The following is a 16,473-nucleotide window of genomic DNA, read 5'->3' as shown; positions in this document are numbered from 1 at the left end:
TGCCATCACTTACTAGGCTATCTTGAGACGCCTAAGTTTCAACTTCCTCTCCTCAAATGGAAATGCTTGTCCCCGCCTGGCCAGTTGCACAGGCTTAATGGGATTACATTATATCAACGCAGAAGTACTTTGGAAATGGAAAAGCACGAGGCAAAGTTAAGTACTGGTGCTTTTTTTAAACAGTTTTATTGGCACATAATGCACCTGCCATACAATTCAGTGGTTTAAATATATTGAAAAGAGTTGTGCAATCATCACCACAATCAATTTTAGAATATTTTCTTCACTTGTACCCATTAATATTAGCTCCCGATTGCCCCTGCCATACATTAAGAAACTATTAATCTAGGTACTATCCCTATGGATTACTTATCCTGGATTTCATGTAGAGGAAATCACACACACACACACACACACACACACACACACTCAGTGACAAGAAAATACAACACAGAAAAATCTCAATCCAAGACAGCAGAAGATCATAGAAACTAGAAGAAACTAAAAATGGGTCCAAAGTGAAAACAAATGACCGTATGTTCAATTTTAACACTATCTGCAGAATTCCACTTCCCGTTGCCTTCTGATTTGAGGGCCAGGCCATTCATACAGGTGCACAGTTTGAAACTACCAGTCAGTTGCTCTTCGGGAGAAAGAAGGGGGTTCTATTCCTGTAAAGAGTTACAGTAGGAAACTCACTCAAAGTGCCACGCTGTCCTGTAGGGTTGCCTATGAATCAGTATCAACTTGGTGGCCGTGAATGAGAATCAATCGCCTGAGGGAATTCAATTGAGGCTAACTATCATCCACTGCCTTCGGCAATCTGGGTGCTCAGAATTTAAGTTCTAATACCTTTCCCTCTTCTGCTCTTGACTTTTATTATTTACAATTCTTGCATCACGCAGGTGGGTGTACTCCTTCCATGCGGGTTTAGTGCACATATTTGTGATTTTCTTAACTATCATTTTTGAATGATTAGCTATCATTTACTGACTGATTCTACCCATAGAACTGAGCAGGAATGCCGCTCTGCTTTGGGTAGCCGAGTTAGCCAAACAAATGTGGCCCCAGAAAGGCGTGTCCAGCAGGCCAGGGATGTTTCACGTAGCCAAAGACACGGGAAAGAACACTAGCTCCAGCACAGACTAGGGCTACTTCCAGGTTGGATCAGTGAGCGTTGAATTCTTCAAATGAAACAGGTGTCCTGTACCTATCAGATTGCCCCGGGCAACTGTTCTTACTGTGGCAAAGGATGGGGATTTTAAAAGCGGGAACCACGTTGCTTTCGACTCAAGAGTTTCCACTAAAACGGAAGCCTGGACTTCCTGGTGTCCTGCCTCTTGCCTCGGCTTAGGGATCATGGCAGGGGGCAGTCTACCTGCATACCAACTTCAGCTGGGTCACTCACTATCTGTCCCTTGGTGCCTCAGTCCCCCCAATACAAACAGCAGCACGAATGCCACCTACCTCACACACGAGTTGGAAGCATAAGATGAGTTAATTCACATAAAATGCTTAAAAGAGTGGCAAAGAGTAACCACTCAATAGTCATTAGCAATTAGTGTTGTTTTTCTTGGGCCCGAATTGTTTCCCCCTAGACCATGATTTCTTTCACGGCACAGTCCTTGACATTCATCTTTGTATCCCCAGAGCCTAGAACATAGTAGGAAATCAATAAATGCTTCTTGCATGAATGTATGAATCAATGAATGAGATAAGGCTAACTACATAAACTACTAGCTGCTGGGGGGGGGGGGGGGGGGGGGGGGGCGGCTGGGAGGACCTGCAAGCCTTTGTGCCTTGAGGCTTTTAGTGTGTAAGTCAGAGGTAAACAGGAAATTGTCTCACCCCTTAATTTATCTAGCAGGCTGATCCAAGCGGCCCTGAGGAGTCCTGCATGGTGTACTGTATACCCAGGTCTGCTGAGCAGCAAATGCTAACACGGGATTAAACTGGCAAAGGATTTTATTGGGGAGAAACGCCTGGGAGAGAAAACGGGAAGGAGAAGGCTGGGAGAGCCATCAGACTGTCTGATCCTGATGAAGAGGGAGAAGGCTAAGTAAGCAGCAGCGTCCTCGGCCACTGCTGTCAAAGGCAGAGTTTGCCAGTCTGTCGGGAGTCAGGACACGGAAGCCAGCCCCTTGAGAAGTCTCCTGTCTTTGTCTGCCGCCGTGCCCTACCAGGCTCGGACATGGGCTGGGAGCAGCCATGGGGAGCATGGTCAATTGCCATGGTGGATTTCGGAGTGCAGCACTAATTTAAGGCCTTCTCAAGATTTCCAAATACATGGCAATACTAAGAACACAGGAGCCCTTGTAGCACAATGGTTAAAAATACAGCCACTAACCCAAAAGTCACCAGTCCCAATCCACTCTCAGTGGAAGCAAAGGCCGAGTAATTTGCTCCCATAAAGAGTTCGTCATTAGGAAGCCCTATGGGGCAGGTCTCTGTCGGATTGGGTCACTATGAGTTAAAATTGATTCAATGGCATACACCAATATTTAAAAGCACGGGGGTTGGAGGTCAGGTAATCTGGGTTGCATCCCAGCTCTACCACCTAGGAGCTTGGACAAGTTACACAAGCCCTCAAAGCCTAATTACCCTCATTTGTAAAGGTCGATTATAAAACGTTGTCAAACACTACATCTTACAAGTATTTAATGCCCCAAAGAGTAAAGGCAACTGCCACTTCTAGGGCTATTATCACTGTTAATAACACAGTATTTCTACTAGTAATTAGGACACGAGACCAGCGCACACTGCTCACACTTGCGTTTGAGTTCCGTGGGGTATGGACCACGAGGCTGAAAGGATAGCAGCTTGGCAATAACACAATTCAAATAAGCAAACCAGCTTATCTACAAATGAAAGGGCACGGGACTTTCCCTGTGAGGTTAGTTCCTGGAGGGGCATCCTCCTACAGTCACAGCCCCTTGCCCCGCTGCTGCTGGCTGAGGTCCATCTGCAGAGTTCTCTAGCACATCCTCTGCCAGCTGGGAGACCACTGCTTGCCATGAAGGGAGGCGTTGCCAAGAAGCCTGCCCCCCCATCTCTGGACTCTGAGGGACTTGGCTCTCTGCTGCGATTTGCACAGTCTGAGCACCTATTTGGAGATTTTTTTTTTTTTGCTTGCCGCTTTAACTCTTTTCCCCCTAAGACACTGAAAAACATGTTTTTCTGATAGTGGTCATTGCCTAGATACTTTCTAAACTCCGGCCCCAGCATCTTCCTGGAGACAGTCCATGGCTGGGCTGGCTGTGACCTGAGGTAGTTGCAGGTCTCCGAGCTATGAACCGATGGCAGTGAATTGTGACTGTTTTCAAGGCCCCAGTTGATCTGGCTCAGGCCTCTCCTAACCTTGCTGACCTCCGTGGTGTGGTAGCAGTTACAAGCAGAAGCAACAAGAAATGCCGCCCCAGACAAACTAGTTAGCAAGCTCTCCCACTAATTTCTCAGAAGCCTTCCTCCCACCCACCCCTTTCCCAGAGCATCACCAAATTCACCCGTTGGGATTTCTGTATTTTTGTCTTTGGATAAATGACCTTCAATTTGTCTCACTGAAAAAGAGTCAAAAACAAATGGGAAAAGTATTGATTTTCCTTTAATAATTAACAACCTCACAGAGTTGCTTACTGCCGCTCCCAGTTAGCGCCATTCCAGGGCATGTTAGCTTTCTGCCTTCGAACTAAAATCCAACAGTTGAGTTGCCCTGTTTCAGCCTGAGGTTGAACAGTAAAAGAATTGGTTGAACTCAAAGCTGGGCCTTTCCATCTAAAACAAGATCCAGGGCTCTTTGGATGAGAAAACAAACTCTCAAAGCAGTCCAACAGTCCAACTACCCGCTCTGTGTGAATAATTTCTGGATTCGGCTGCTGCTTTTTTTTTTTTTCCAGCCACTGGTCCTCCAAGCCAGAAGAAGGTGCATACTGAACCAACCTGGCACCAGATATGCCCAGTGTACAGGGCAGAGGATTCCATCTCTGGGGAGAAATGCTGGTGGAGTCATCTTCTGCTTCCATTACACACAAAAAATGTTCACCATCTAAGTAATGAGTCTCTTATTGCCACTTTTGTTTGGCTCTTGTTTACATTCAGCCCATGCATCCATTTAAAAACAAATCATGATTGCTCTTACAAATCCAAATTCTCAAAAAATCTGTGCCCTTAAGTAAAACCTGGGCATCCTCCTACAGGTCAACCATTCATTTATTATCTACCTTTTACCACTCAACCTCAGGTGAATCTCTTCCCTTCCCAGGTCCCAGGTATTCTCTGTAGTAGGCCTCTTTCCAGAGCTTCGGCAGTCTCTGCATAAAGAAACAATGGGGAACGTCTCCTCGCCCTCTTGCTCGCCATGTCTGGCTCTTCCAGTGTCGCCGCCATGAAGAAAGTGGTTCAGCAGCTCCGGCTGGAGGCCGGGCTCAACCGTGTGAAAGTTTCCCAGGCAGCTGCAGATTTGAAACAGTTTTGTCTGCAGAATGCTCAACATGACCCACTGCTGACTGGAGTATCTTCGAGTACAAATCCCTTTAGACCCCAGAAAGTCTGTTCATTTTTGTAGTAAGATGAATCTTTCAAAGGTTTCCTAAGCCACTTCTCATGAACCAGTGAATATTCAAGGAGAGCTAAATTTGAACTTGTACAAAAGCTTGTCTTCACAGTTACATGTGCCATACTATACAAACTTCTACTTTTGTCAGTCCTTAACATCTACCTCTCTGAATTTTCATGAATTTCTATTTCACAAGGGTTGTTTTATATACACTGGCATCTGCATATAATAAAATAAACTTAATACAAAAAAAAAAAAAAAAAGAAACAATGGGATTTGATTTGTGGGATGCTGTCTAGTTCTGATACTCCGTGAGCCCCCTGGCCTTGACAAGTAAATGCTAACGTGGAAACCCTGAAGGTGCCCTGGTGATGTAATGGGTTACACATTGAACTACCAACTGTTTAAGGTCAGAGGTTCAAACTCACCAATGACTCCTAGGGAGAAAAAGGAGGCCACCTGTTCCCATAAAGATTTACAGTCTCAGAAATCAAATGGGGCAGCTGTGTTCTGTCCAACAAGGTTGCTACGAGTCAGAATCAACTTGGTGGCAATGGGCTTGGCTTGGCTAGAAGTCCTGGTGGGACAATAGTTAAGCACTCAGCTGCTAACCAAAAGGCCAGTGGTGAAAACTCACCAGTGCTCCACAGAGAGGGACCGGCACTCTGCTCTGGTAGAGATCACGGCCCAGGAAACCCAATGGAACAGTTCAGCTCTGCCATCAGGGGTTGTTAGCAGTCAAAACTGACTCGGGGCACCAGCAACATCAACAAGCACAAATACACAGTCCCTTTGATCTTTTTTTCTTTCCAACAGTTTTATTGGCACATACTTTACATATCACACAATTCAATCATTCACTCGGTCAATCATATCAAGAAGAATTGAACCATCATTACCCCATCAATTTTAGAACATCCCCACCACCACCATGATTAAATCGCCTATAAAATGAGTTGTTCAAATAAACAAGTTAATTAATTAAATGATGAGATAGATAAAATGAGTTGTGCAAGCACAGTCAGTTCTAATGCTCCCTTCCCCCTCCCACCTTCATTGTTTACTCCTGAAAACCCCTTTCCCTCCCTATCAACCACCCCCAAGTCCCCTGAACCATGTGCAAACATGTCTCTCCAATTCCCCATGTGGCTATTTTTAATATAGGATACCCGGCACGAGGGCACACCTTCTGAATGAGCCGTGAATGTGCGAACAAAATAGCACTCTCGCCATTGCTTTATTTAAAATTATAGAAACCACGAAAATCCATCCCAATGATCCTTGGAAGTGCAGCAGGGAGAATGGGAGTGTTTGCAAATACCCTGCTGGAGTGACAAATCAGAATGCAGGGCTATGTATGCAGCTTTCACCAGCATAGCGAGATAACTGACCTTTGACAATGAAAAATACTTCTTATATAATAGGAGCTATAGAGGAAGAAGTCTGTCAAAAAGGAGCATGGCTAAAAGGCTTACAAGCAGCCAAGCAGGGTACAACAAATGATCTCTGTTTACCTGGAGCGAGAGAAAGCAGGAGAGCCAGGAATCGGAGGAGATAAAAGGTGTGGTTAATTGCCTCCAAGGACAACTGCCTTTTCTGGCCTGAGACCAAAAGAACTGGATGGTGCCCAGCTACCATTACTAAGCATTCGGATCAATGCTTCTCTAAAAGTATCCTGATTAAAAGGAGGAATCCAAAGCAGAAACTGAAATTCCCATAGACTTCAGACTTTCTGAACCCTTGGGAACTCCTACCCTGAAATAACCTGAAACCTTAAACCAAAGCCATCCCCTGAAGTCTTCTTAAAACCAAACAACACGAAGGATCTACATGGGACCACAGAGCCCTGATGGCAGAGTGGTTACAAATTGCAGGGTCAGTCGCTTGAAACTACCAGCTGCTCCAAGGGAGAAAGACGGGGCTTTCAGCTCATGTAAAGTCTCACCAGAAGGGCTTAACATAGAGGCCTGGCAGAAAGAACTGAGCCTTGCCTCACAGCTGCCTGCACCCTTGGCCTGAGGGCTGGAGTATTCAGATGGGAGAAGAAGGGCAGAGGGGCAATCCCAGACCTGTGGCAGTAGTCATTGAACCTTAGGGGGAACTTGCCGTTTGGTGGGAGTTTAATCGATAGGGACCACCATATATTTAGTACACCGATGCTTCCCCTGCACAGCAACATGACAGGTTCTGATCTTTTGGACAAAGATTTGAACTTGGAAGAACTGATCCAGGAAGTTTCCAAAGCTGAACTGTGTGGAGCAACATCTTACGGGTTGCGACTCAGAGTGGAACTGTGGTGGCAGAGACTCCTCACTACAGTGTCCAGAGTGATGTGTCATGGGAAACATGGATGATGTTACAAGTGCAGGGGCCTTATACCCCAGGGGGTATATCATTCTTTTCTGTTTATATGGGCTTTTGTTTTCCTGCCTTTAGGTTGCTTGTTATTATTTGTGTGTTTGTCTTTTGTTGTTGCTGTTGGGGGGTTAATTGGTCTTATGGGGTTTGAAATTGCCATAATATGACCACCAGAGTAACCCTGAGTTGTGCAGGGCCAAGCCGATGGAGTCTGGGCCCCCACTGAACTCTAACCCCAATCCAAGAAGAGTTATTCTGAAAATATGGCCCTGCTCAATACTCACCCTCATGTAATGATCACTGAAGATAAGGTGCTACAGCAAAGGGTGGTGAAGAAAGCAGATGGTGCCTGGCTATCAATCGGAATAGTGTGTAGGGTCTTAAAGGCTTGTATTCAAACAGCCATCTAAGTGAGGAGATAAGCACACACCGAAGAAGCACAGCAGCTTGTGTGATCCAAAGATAACAGTAATGAAATTCAAATATGACAAAGGGAAAGGTATCAGAGCCCAAATTATGAATGCCCAATCTGTAGCAGGGTATGGAGAAGAGTGGGAGCCCCAACCGTCTACAGAGTCTCTAGTCAGATTAAGCAGCTGGCAGATCCCCTCTAGCCACAGGAAGGGTCTCACACAGCCTTAGTGCCAGATACAGATCGCTGTTATTGTGATTATAGTGGGTAGAACTGGATACTTGGGCCAGTTGACCCCTCTCTTAACCCAATTTAAAATTGTACTAAATGCAAGTATTTCTTGCTTGCTTCATGACAAAATTTCCTCCCTCCCTGGTCTTTTAAATAGTCATGGTGAACTTTTCTTTCTTATTCATTATTTGCAATGTTTATCTCTGTATTATTATTATTATTTTATCCTGACCACTTTGCTTTGTTCCTGTTTTTTACTGTTTCTGTTGGGTTTTCCAGTTTATGAAGCACAGTAGAGGCATAGAGATAAGAACTGATCCAAGGATTTACAGGGGATGTAGGGGGTATAGGAGATAGGGAGGGGGTGGGGGAGTAAGCAATGTGGACGGTGGGATGGAGCACTAGAACTGATGTTGATTACACGACTCATTTTAAAAGCGATTTAACCATGGTGGAAGGGGGAATTTACTAAAATTGATTGTGGTGATGATTGTACAACCCGTCTTGAAAGGATTGATATGCTGAATTGTGTGATATGTGGATTAAGTGCCAAGAAAACTATTTGAAAAGAAAAAAGGTTTTCACAGTCGCAGAAACTCACAGGGGCAGTTCCACCCTGTCCTATAGAGAGTTGCTAAGGGTCAGCATCGACTCGATGGCCATGGGGGGTGTTTGATGTTTTCAAATAGAGGACCAAGTGATAAGGCAACTTGAGGGATTAGACAGGAACCTTGGGCAGCGGTGAGTTTATGTCAATGGGGAGTACAACTGAGAAAAAGAAAATGGATGTACCACTTGAAGACCAAAATCAATGTGCATGAATATCTACGTACAAACAGTTGAATCAGTTCCATGTTTTTGAAAGGCGCACAGGTTAAGCAGGCCCCAAGCTGTTCTTTCTCTTCAGCTCAGCAACCTGATGTGGATTACTACCACCAGCCACCTACCCACCCCGCCTCCGCCCCCTTCTCACGAAGAGTCCACAAGACCCTGCTTGTTCTGTTGTCCTCTCCCTGACTGCAGTCTCTGTGTTGGGTCTTGTAAGTCCAGAAATCACAAGTCTCTTTCCATGTTGATCAACGTTCAACAGCCTGGCCAACCTGGAGACACCAACACAAAGATGCCTGTCGAGGATGAGGAGTGGCCATGCGTATAAAACAGGCACCGAGTAGCTGGTAGGCTCCCATGCACAAAACCTCAGTACCTCCACATCCTGCTAATAAAAGTTTCATCTGAGTTATCGCATTATGGATACTGCAAATTCTCTGAGGCAAAGTTCAACTTCAGAGTAATCCCTACTTTAGTGAGAACAATTTTTGAATTGTAAGATTACCAGAGCCTTAAGAATCATTTGGTGCAAAATTCCACTCTGGAAAGGATTTTTTTTGTTTGTTTAATGCTAGTCAACTCTATTGGAATGCTTACAGTAAGGATTGTTCTCTTCTTTAATAAGTTCATTCTGCTGGTGGGCATGTCAAGTGACCTGTGAATGCCCACCCTTTCCAGCCTTCCGGAGCTAGCTGAAATGTGTTCTGCTGCCAACTCGACATGCTTTCAACAACAAAGGCGTAGCATGTCCTGAGTTTGGGCAAGTTTGAGGATTCCCCGATGTACAGGTTTGGTGACATCAAGACCCAGGTTCTTTCCATGTATTTACCCTCGCATCATCAGCTAGTGGCAAGACGGCTGTGGCAGCTCAAACGTCACTGCAGACACAAGGTCCAGAGAAGAAAGAGGAAACTATCCCCTCCCCGCCACACACAAGCATGGACCATGAACCCTTTCCTTCGCTCAATGCCATGCGCTCATTGGCCGCCACTAGTCACTTGGGATGGAAAGGATGCAGAACTCCACTGTGATGCCCGCCACCCCTGCGCACCCAGGAACCTCACGACAAACTGAGTTCTCCCTGTTGCTGCACTCCAGAACACGGCACCGTCTCGTCCTCCCAATACCCTGGTTAGACCTTCTCTGGATATAATCTTGTTGATTAGTTTTCTCCTTAAAAAAAAAATAAGAAGAAGAATGGTACCCAGAATGGAGCAGCATTCTGGGTAGAATATGTGAAATTGAGAAATGCCAGGCTCTGGGAGCTGTGTTTTATTAAAGTAGCTTACGTGTGCGATCGCCTTTTTAGTGGCAACATCTCAGGTGATTGCTTTATTAAACCAGGAGTCAACTGTAAATCCAGCCGTCTGTTTTCACCAGCTGGTGTCAGGGTGGATTTCTGCCGTTCTGTACTAGTTACAATGCTTTTATGGACCTATGAGCAGAACTCAGAACCATCCCTATCGAAGTAGATCGAGGTAACTTTGAATAATGTTCCTGCCACTCAGTTTAATAACTACTCGGTCACCTAAAAACAAAATGTTCACAAGGATCTACATATAAGCCCCTCCCAGGGGGATGGATACAGAAAAGTGGGAGAAGGGAGGCAGCGGTCAGTATAAGACATGAAAACATAATAATAATTTATACATTATCAAGGGTCATTCGGGGAGAGGATAGGGGAGGGGGGAAAAATAAAGAAGCTGATACCAAGGGCTCAAGTCGAAAGAAAATGTTTTGAAAAGGATGATGGCAACAAATGTACAAATGTGCTTGACACAATGGATGGATGGATGGTGCTAAGAGTTGTACGAGCCCCCAATAAAAAGATTTTTTTAAATGTTATCCATCTACAGTTTGATATAGGAGTGCTGTATCCCACAAAGTCAGAGAATAATTAAACAGAAAGGTTCAAGACCATAGCCTGTGGTGCCCCAGCAGACAAGTTTTCAAGGATGACCATTAATGAATGACCAGGAATCCAATTACTTCTGAGGTTCTGCTGATAACAGCCATCAAAGAGAGGATTTTGACTAAGCTTGGGAGGGCAGTCCTGGGGCCTAGGACACACAGCTGAGTACAAAGAGGGCTCAATGAGGGTGAACGACAAGGCATGAAGGTGCTGAACCAGAAGGCTGCCACGCAGGTGGGTCATAATAGAGAAGGCAAAAAGAAAAAGAGCTAGAAGTTCATCCAAAGACAAATTCAGTTCCTTCCAAATTTTACTCAGTACACACCGTGTTTCATCAGAAGTAAGACATCCCCCCAAAATAAGACCTACTTACAGTTTTGCCTCTCGCTGAAATATAAGGCATCCCCCCAAAAATAAGGCCACCCCAATAATAAGGCCCCCCGAAGCTACCATAACTCTGGACCGTAGCAGCGGGCGCCGCCACGCAGCCCACTGTTGGCTGCAGCGCAGCCGAGAAGACAGGAAGTGCAAGTAAATGTACCACAGATTGTTGTAAATGGAAATAATGGTAGCAACAAGAAATTCTTGATACTGTAGGATTCACAGTTTGTCTGGTTATGCTGGTTTGTGATGACAACTCCTACCGTACCGTATACAGGTAATAAATTTCCTTTTTTGTTGTTCAACAATAAATGTGTACTGTATTCTTCTTCATGGAAAAATAAGATGTCCCTGAAAATAAGACCTAGCGCATCTTTGGGAGCAAAAATTAATATAAGACCCTGTCTTATTTTCGAGGAAACGGGGTAGGTAGCAGCAACTGTACCTGGGATACTGAAAATTGTGCCCAGCTCCCAAGTCATATACTGACTGTGTGCATCTTTATTATTTTGGTCTGTAATTAGCCAGGTGAGCAATGGCAGATAGAGATTTTGCCCAGACACCAAAGATCCCGGCTTCTATAGATGCGGTTCTCAGAAAGCTAATGATATCCTTACCGCTTTTACCCTAGTGGAAAAAGATGCAAATGCTTACGTGTGTGTTTGCATTTTAATAGAGTAAGAGACATATACTCGGCTATAGGTATACAGGTGCGGGATCGGCAGTGTTTCATTCCATTGTACAAAGGTGAGTCAGAATCCACTCCCTGGCACCTAACAACAGCACCAGAGAGACAGAGTATAGAGCAATCTAGAAATAGAAACACATATACAGACACTGGAGGGTACTTTAAAAAGGACATGTACACACATGCACACAGACATGAGGATGTGCTAACAGAGCAACAACACATAAACGCCAGGGAACTAAGTAGGTAGTGTGAAAGAGTTAAGAGCCAGGTAAACACCTGTTCATTATCACATCTAGTGTGAAAGAGTTAAGAGCCAGGTAAACACCTGTTCATTATCACATCAGCTACTCCTTCACTCTTCCATCTTGAATAAGAAGTCATTTATCTGTAAGAGGCCTATTCTCCAGGTGGATTTTCCATGCTCGTGCTCGAAGCGTTAGAGCAACTTGATATCATAACCCTCTCTACAGTTGGTTCCCAGATCTGGAGGCACCGTTTCTAAGCACCGAGCTGTGAAGCAAAAAGGCCACGAGGCGGCAGAAGGCCTCCAGGGTGACAGCCTTGGGGACCCGCTGGGCAGAGCTGCTCTGCTCTGTCCGTGAGGGTCCTTGTGAGTCAGAATCGGGTGACCCGCACTGGGGTGGCAGCTTGTTTCCCTTCCCCACCCTTGCAGCTAGACCAAGGGACTCCAGGTTCGAACCACGGCTGAAGTCTTCTCAGCTCCTGCCTCCTGCCCGGAACGCCTTTCCCTTAACCCTAAAACCTTCTCTGCTACCCAGTGACACTGGCTCGTGGCTGTTCACCTTTGCTGGCGCCACATCTCAGCCCGGAAGACATGGTCTGGACGCAGAGCACATCCTTTCTTTCACCTCCTGTTTGACTCCTGAGGACAGCAGCAGCCTCCAGGTCAGCCTGTGTGGGCATGACCCCTGGGGAGGAGCGGGTGGGCCCCGACCATCCTCTTTCCCCCCATTAAGAGAGGCTTTTGTAGCCACTTCACCAGCTGACACCAAGTCTTTCCTCGGTTCTCTAATCAAAACCTTGGCAGGGTTTTACATAAGATGAAATTTACATTCAATCATCACCATAGCAACCATCACCCAGAATTAGATACAACTCCCCCCACCCCTCCGGTATAATCTACCTTAAAAAAATAAAAAAAAAAGCTGCAAATCCAAGTTATTCAGATAAGCATTAAAAGCCTATTTTGAAAAACTACATTTAAACAAGCTGTAACAAGGCTCTAACACAATCGTGTGGAGTGGTTTTTAGACACTTAGCACCATGCTGTTAGTCCCTGGACTGGTTGCAACGACACCGCTGAAGCCTCAAGGATTGAGCCTGGAGCAAGGATCCATTAAACCAGACCAAGGCTTTACGCATAAGAACCATGCCTGGGAAGTTGCCCCATCTAAGAACCCTGAACTAAGGCAGAGAATGATGATCATTTTCAAAAGGAGATTTTGCATCAAATTTAAAAATCCATAAAACAAGGTTCTGTTTGATTATGCTATATGTAACTGACAAATCTCTTGCAATTTCCGGGATTCACTAACTAGCTGCAGAGAAACGAGTCCCCTGTGAATGTGACAAGGCTGCATGGAAACTCTGCAAAGGTAAGAGAGAGTAAAGTACAGAGATCAGAAATGTATCTGTTAGGTAGGTTAGCAAAGGGCTGGGAATGTCTGTTAACGCGTGCCCAGAGGGCCAAGCTGGGGAAACAAAGGAGTGGCGCACTGCACATGCTCAGGGTTCCCAAAGGTAGGCAGGGGTGGGCATGAACTTGAATTGGCCCACCGAGGCCAAGGTGAATTCAATTCAGCCAATGGGGTCGATCAGGGGTCGTCCACCACGCCTCCCCGTGGAATCCTTAAAAAGGCAGGAGCCAGAGTCAGGGGAGAGAGAACTTAGGCGCAGAGAGCTTCGGCGGAACTTTGGCACGCTTTGCAGGACCGAGCCGCTTCCAGCCAGGACGCATGTCCGGGAGGAGCCCCTTGGGTGCCGTGTAAACCTGAAACTTCTAACCTTCATAAAACTCACTTCGATCGGCGTGAATTCTTTCTCGCGCGGAGCCAAGGACCGAGGTATAAATCTAGCTCCAGAGAGATCTAACATATCCACCCCCGCCCAAGAGACTCACGGTTTTTGTCTTTTTTTTTCAATGAAGCAAGACGCTGGGTATTTGAAAATGACACAAGCGTATCACAGATTTATGAAACGCGCAGAAAAGACACCATTTAGAAACTTTACCAAAACAAACAACAACAGAAAACCTGCTCTGAAACTGGCCCCACCGACTAGTTAATGGTTACCATCCCATCATGCCGTTTCAACAAGGTCTTTAGCCTGAGGCACCTCCTGGTGGGCTGGAACCACCAACCTTTTAGCTAGTAGTGGAGGGCTGACTCATCTGCATTGGCATTGAGTTCATGTCAGCTTACATCAACTCTTTAGCAGGGTAGAATGACCCTTGTGAATTTCTGAGACTAACTCTTTAGGTGGGGATTGGAAAGGCCCATCTTTCTCCCTCGGAGTGGCTGGTGGTTTCAAACCTCAGACCTTGCGGTAAGCAACCTAATGCCTAACCACCATGGCAGCAGGGCTCCTGTGCCACCGGCGATGCCTCCAATGACTGTTATAGTATGCTAAATGCCCCTGAGAGCCGGGAGTTGTGCAAGGAAAGGAGACACCGTTCTTACAGAGTCTCAGTCACTCCTTCCCATTCCACTGGTCCAGCAAGTTAGCCAAGGGGACAAGGAGGTGACAGTTCCTAATAGTTGCCAAATGTTCTCATGTGCCTGGAAGTGAGACAGCTTACATAGGAAGTGCAATAATGTACGTAGGAAAAGAGCTAGACCAGGAGTGATATGCTGGATTCTTCTCAGGTGCCAACTCCAGGGGAATGGGAGGGGCTGCCGCCAGCCCCGAGAGAGACCCATGCTGAGACTAAGCTCCAGCTCAGTGCGGACAGGTGCCCTGGACCCATTAACGAAATCGAATCTAGCCGAAGGGAGGCCTGCATTGTACAGTCTGTACCACTGTCCAAAGGGGTGTGTGTGTGTGTGTGCGCACGCTTACACTGCCAATGGTTCAGTTAGCAGCTGATCAATAAATGATTTGCTCCACTCAGACAGACTGACTTCCTTCCACATCACTGGCAAAGATAAGGGCCAAATACTATATGCAAATACATTCTATGTTAAAAAAAATAGTGGCAGGTGGGGGAGAACAGGCATGCCTTAAGAAAAAAACTATGAGCTTACATATGATGCTGTCATATCAGCTAGGAGAGCATTTGAGTTGACATCTCTGATAAATGGGCCATGTTGACAGTTAGCAAGGAGAACGACCTGAGGAAAAGGTTGGTGTCCTCTAGTAAGCAGCTGGAGCGTCTAATCAATATGTGCATTGCAACTAACACCTGGGCACTTGGTTTTGCTTGTTTGGTTGTTTCTTGGTGTAAGCAAGATCATAATCTCCCAACACAGCCTCCTCGTAAGGATGCAGACGTGCGTGGCTTTTGTGGTCAAAAGAAGCAAAGGATGTCTTTTTGAGCATGTCAGGGCTGTAGACTTTTGAAAATTGGAAATAAACATATCCACAAGAGCCACAAAATTCAGCTTGTGAGTTATTCACGTCTTGCCTTTTTTTAATTTTAAGTTTCTTAGATGACCAGTGTCAAATCTAAAATAACCCGGTATGGTTTTGCGGTGATCATTTCAGCAGCCACCAAAGCTGACAAGCAGAAATCTACCAGTGTCATGAGCTTAAGCAGAAGAGAACAACTCCCCATTTCCATCTCTCCCAGCACTCCCCGATTCTGGGTCTTCACTGTTCTGGTTCATGCAGAGAGGCAGAAAGGACATTGACCATCCTCATGTGCCTCCTGCCCTGGTACCACTTTCATGGCTGCGATCACAGCCAAGGGTGGGCCTCCTCTCTCTTGCAGCTGGAAGACGGAGGTCTTCTCCTTGCTCCCATTTCAAAGGGAATTGTTAGACTGCCCACCCGCTGTGGCGGTGCACTGCCTACAGCTTACTGACGATATGCATGAGATGCCACCTGTTTGCCAGGACAGCCCAGTCCTTGAAGCCCTGGCAGTTGTGCAGGGTCATGAGGATCTAAATAAACTAAGCACAGAGAAAAGATCAACGGTAGGAGAATCTTGGTGTGTTCATCAGGAAGAAGGCAGACGAACAGCAAACGTGAGCCAAATCTAGTTCTCCAAATCTCCTCATTTAAGAGCGGGCCCCTTAGGCCAGGAGAGGGGACCCTTCAAGACCTTTTCCGATTATCAAAAAGCTCGTAAAATGGATGAAACTCACTTCCTCTCTCAGCAGGAAAGAGGCAAAAGTTCCAATGATCTGGGGGGGGGGGGAATGTATTGGGTTGTGGGGCCATTGTGAATAGAGAGAGTGAGAAGGCTGGCAGCATCTTGGACACTGAGGCTGGTCTTGAGAAAGGCCAGCATGCCCTAAAACCGACTATGGAGTAGGACAGCCAACGGGGTGGGAGGAGGGGAAAGGGAGAGTCAGAGCCTAGGTAGCCTGGGATCTGGCAACCTTCACCCATGCGCGTGCGCCTTGGAGCCCCACCTCGATCCGTTTCAGACGGGGTGAGTAGACACGGTTCAAGGCATGCACTGCTCACCAAAATACATAAATACATTGCTGGTATAAAATTGAAGACATCACCAGGGGCCAGGGAGAGAGGTGGTGGGGAGCTGGGACATGTCATGTTAAGGGGAAAAAAGAAATGTGATCGTTAGGTTGCTATATTTCATCCAGTGGTCCACCGTTCCACGTGTGGGCTTTAGGAAAAGCCACCTGGGCAGTTTGAGGGAGGATGGCCTGGAGAAGTCGGCAGAATAAACACGAAGACTGAGCAGAAAGCAGTTGCTTGTGAACTACAGTGAACCCTCACCACTTCGCACTTCGACTTCCAGGGCTTCACTCTATCGGCTTCACTCTATCGCGGTTTTTGCCTAACAGCACCCACTGCCTACACCCGCTCCTTCAGAGGAAAAAGACGGCGACCCACCTGTAGAGTACATCCCTTACGTCATTTCATAGGCTATTGATTACAGTATTTGTAAGAACTATGTATAA

At 46.1% G+C, this 16,473-nt stretch overlaps 2 protein-coding genes across 2 annotated transcripts in view; one reads left to right on the top strand and one right to left on the bottom strand.

Moving 5' to 3' along the window:
* Positions 1-16,473, bottom strand: part of PIK3AP1 (phosphoinositide-3-kinase adaptor protein 1) — a 140,662-nt gene that overhangs the window by 78,142 nt on the left and 46,047 nt on the right. The gene's annotated exons all lie outside the window — the stretch shown is intronic.
* Positions 4,336-4,803, top strand: LOC115869972 (guanine nucleotide-binding protein G(I)/G(S)/G(O) subunit gamma-5). Its single transcript, XM_030885943.2, has one exon. The coding sequence runs from the start codon at positions 4,355-4,357 to the stop codon at positions 4,559-4,561; it is 207 nt and encodes a 68-aa protein (XP_030741803.1). The 5' UTR covers positions 4,336-4,354; the 3' UTR covers positions 4,562-4,803.

Source organism: Echinops telfairi, unplaced genomic scaffold (assembly GCF_000313985.2).
Source record: "Echinops telfairi isolate 266 unplaced genomic scaffold, ASM31398v2 ScPeMD7_70;HRSCAF=299, whole genome shotgun sequence".
In the NCBI taxonomy this organism is placed as follows: Eukaryota; Metazoa; Chordata; class Mammalia; order Afrosoricida; family Tenrecidae; genus Echinops; species Echinops telfairi.
The sequence above is the reverse complement of the archived record's forward strand: the minus strand, read 5'-3'. Positions and strand labels throughout refer to the sequence as shown.

What these genes read in the sequence shown, in the direction of transcription:
- LOC115869972 (XM_030885943.2), top strand. Translation starts at nt 4,355, where the DNA reads ATGTCTGGCTCTTCCAGTGTCGCCGCCATGAAGAAAGTGGTTCAGCAG.